The sequence below is a fragment of the Cyprinodon variegatus genome, unplaced genomic scaffold, assembly GCF_000732505.1.
Source record: "Cyprinodon variegatus isolate N-32 unplaced genomic scaffold, C_variegatus-1.0 Scaffold40, whole genome shotgun sequence".
Taxonomy (NCBI): Eukaryota; Metazoa; Chordata; class Actinopteri; order Cyprinodontiformes; family Cyprinodontidae; genus Cyprinodon; species Cyprinodon variegatus.
The window spans coordinates 463,844-467,270 of NW_015150493.1; the positions used below are offsets into that span (position 1 = coordinate 463,844).

A 3,427-nucleotide genomic window follows, 5' to 3' on the forward strand; every position below is an offset into this window, starting at 1 on the left:
GGGCCAGGAATCAAACCTGCAACCTGCAAGGCAGCTACGCACTGCAGGTTGCACCACTGAGCAGCCCATTGTATAACAATAACTCCTTTAAATTCAATTAAAAACCGTCCTTAGTGCAGAAATGACTGAAATAAACTGTTAAATCACTGAACGAAGAATCTTTAATATCTTACCTAAATAATCCATATTTCTCAAAAAAAGATTTTATGAAGACTTTGCGAGATTAAAATGAGTTGAATCCAAAACATTCTACCCGACTATTGTTAATTCTATGTATTGGTCATTTTAACATTTACTTTTTTTGGACTGTTTGCTGGAATTGCTTTAGAAGCTTTTTCCTTTTCAGAAATGATTTCACCAAGTTTAAAAAGAAAAAAGAAATCCAGACCCTTTACTACATGCGCCAGCTAAAGTGAAAAACTGAAAACACTTAATGTGGCAGATTTCTGAGCTACTGTTTAACCTACATGCCATGTTAGATGGATCGAATGGGTCAAAGGAAAATGAGAGGATATTCTCAGCATAGCTCTTCTTCCACAGCTTGGTTCCTGTGTCACCGTTCCACAGGACGATGTAGTTAGGAGGATGAACTGCTAACAGGAGGTCCCGAGATGCATCCTGATTCCACAACCACTCTAAATCTAACAGAGAGAGAGAGAAACAGGGACACAAAGGTCAATGAGGTCAACCAAAGAAGAGGGACTTCCAATGTGCCAAAGAAATTAAATTTGTGCTTCAGAGAAATCAAATAACTACCAGCAGAGCAACAGTTTGATTTCAGAGATACCAGAGGAAAGGTTCTCTCTAGAAAACAGAGTCAGAGCTTCCTGAACAGGTTCTTTAACGTCCTCACCCTGAATTGGTTTTGAGTGTTCCTGGATCTCGCAGTGAGCTGTGCCACTGACTACGTCCCACACTATGATCTTCCCGGAGGCATCTCCTGAGGCGAGTCGCAGGCAGTAGGGAGAGCTCAGGTTGTGGTAGTAATTTTCTCTTGACCATTTCACCTAGGAGCAAAAAACATAGTCTTTGACTTAAATAGTGTTAATTAGTGTTAATATATTAAGGAAATATGTCAAAATGCTGAATTAAAAACAAAACTATCATATACCTGAAGTTTTAGTTGAAATAGTTGCTCAGTTACTCACTTCACATGTAATTAATTTGTACTTCACACATCAGTTACTATTTCTAAGTCTTCTAATATGCCGGTTGATCAGTAATGTCCTGTTGCTGCCTTTTACAAAACCAATATGTGGGTTCAGGTGCTTCGAAAAGAAGAATGAACCTGGGTATCAATTTGTTTATGGATTTGGACTTCTTGGGAAGACAGAACCAGGTTTTGTGCAACAGTTCAAGCTCAGATAGGCTCATTAATTAGAAAGATAACAGAAACTTTCAAGTATAACACTGAGGCTAACTTCCACCCTCATCTCAAATCATTTGATGTCTCAAACAGGTTCTCTTACAGAACAGGCATACCTTTAAATCCCTCCGTCTTCACCCTAACCCTGTCTAGCATTAATGACTAAAACAGGGATCCTCTTAGCAGGATGCTACCAAAACAATCATCCACAGTGAGCTGGTGTTTTCTAGGGGATGTTCAGAGTTCGTTCTCTGTCACAAAACTATGTTTTAGTTGCATCTAAGCAGAGCAGCTTCTCGTACATGTCATGTTGATATTGAATTTCTTCACAACTTTATCCCTGGCCTGTATGGTGTCTTCCTTGCTTAAAAAGACAATTAAGACAAATGTATTGATACGATTACTTTGTCTTTGGCGCTCAGACTTCGGCGGGAAACATAGTGCTTAATTTTGATAGATATGCATGAACAGGAGCAAAGAATAGGGCTGTTTCCCTCCCAGTTCTGAAACAGGTGGTGGAGTGGAGATAGATGATGTTGGTCAGTCTGTAGACTGCTGGTTAGCGAGACCGTATGCTGAGCTTTATGGAGAGATCCAGTGGATTGCGTGAGCTGATGCTAGAGCTTCACTCAGGGACCTGGAAGATGGAAGTCCAGTTGGATAACACCGGTTGAGAGAACCTATCCATGATGAGCAAGCATGAAGCGACAGTGGAGAGGAAAAACTCCTGTTGGGAAGAAACCTCTGGCAGAACCAGGCTCAACATGTTTGTTACAGAGGAGCTGTATTTATTCTGGGATAAAACTACACACAGATGAACTTAATGGTGAGTTTTCAAGAAAATTTGTTGCAAAGTACTTTTTCTATTACATATGCACAGACAATCTTGGTTAAAAAAAAATATTGCATAGACAAATTCCCAATGAAGAATTTTTTGAAAAGCAACAGAAAAATAAAAAGTGTTCAATTTATTTAACATCAATCAATCATATTTTAAAGTATTTGTTAACTCCTTGACAGTTATATTTTCTGATAGTACTTTTTTTATTAATCATTTTTCAAATAATTTGTCCACATGACAATTTTTTTAACAGAAATAGTTTTGAGATTTGACTGTTGGTTGTCTACAAAGAAAAGTCACAAGAAAGTATATCAAAAATTTTCATGTTGAATTTAGGAAACAAAGAGTGCAATTTGAAAATGAATAAATGTTTTTTTTTCTCTTTTCATTATTAAAAAATTTGCTTTGCATTTAAAGACAATTTTGCTAATTTACTACACACTGCAATAAGATAACATTTTAGAATAACAGAAACTTTAAAAGGTCATTATCTACTTACTTTTCAAGTTAATGTCTAAAATGAATAAATGCATAAATAAATTGAATATACGAAACCTCACCTTGACAACATTTGCTTTGTGCCTCTCCAGGACCTGGATGGTCTGAGAAGTCTTTGGATCAATTATAAGAATACTGGAGTGACATCCTTGCGCTATTAGTCCCTGCCATCCCCTGTAGGATGTGGAAAGTAAAGGATGGATAAAGGAAACAAAACCATCAACAATTAGGAAATTAAACACAGCCAAAAATACTAAATTTTAAGCCATATTTGACTTGATATTTTCTTTGCTGAAGAAAATGAAATTATTTTAAAAGCTCTAACATAGAGTGTTGTCTTTTTATTGCAGTTGGTCTGAAACATTGAGATATCTTCTCCATTATCAAAACTTTTACCTGGGTCCATATTTGCATCACAAGTTCCTGCTTTTAAAGAGATTTAAAAAAGAATCCTTAAATATAAATTTATGAAGTCTATGAATCAAGCTTTGCAACAAACCAACTACTGTCCAGAGCAGATGCACAAAAAAAAAAAAAAATCATGCAACAGTAAAGCAAGAAATGTATTAATATACTCAATATGACTAAACTGATTACTCCTCAAAATTGTACAAGCCCTCCTTTCCAAATGACAATCAAGGCAATTTATCAAGGCCACTTTTCTAGGCCCTTTGTAAGTTAATGTGCACAACAGGGTAAAAAATAAAAAAATATATATATTT

The 3,427-nt window shown here is 36.2% G+C and overlaps 1 protein-coding gene across 1 annotated transcript in view; it reads right to left on the minus strand.

The window, feature by feature from the left end:
* wdr11 (WD repeat domain 11) overlaps window positions 1–3,427 on the minus strand; it is a 29,243-nt gene that overhangs the window by 24,440 nt on the left and 1,376 nt on the right. The window contains exons 2-4 of the mRNA XM_015369994.1: window positions 2,768–2,879; window positions 854–1,007; window positions 468–641 (exon numbers count right to left, since the gene is read on the minus strand). Coding sequence (XP_015225480.1) covers window positions 468–641; window positions 854–1,007; window positions 2,768–2,879 — 440 coding nt within the window. The remainder of the gene's footprint in view (window positions 1–467; window positions 642–853; window positions 1,008–2,767; window positions 2,880–3,427) is intronic.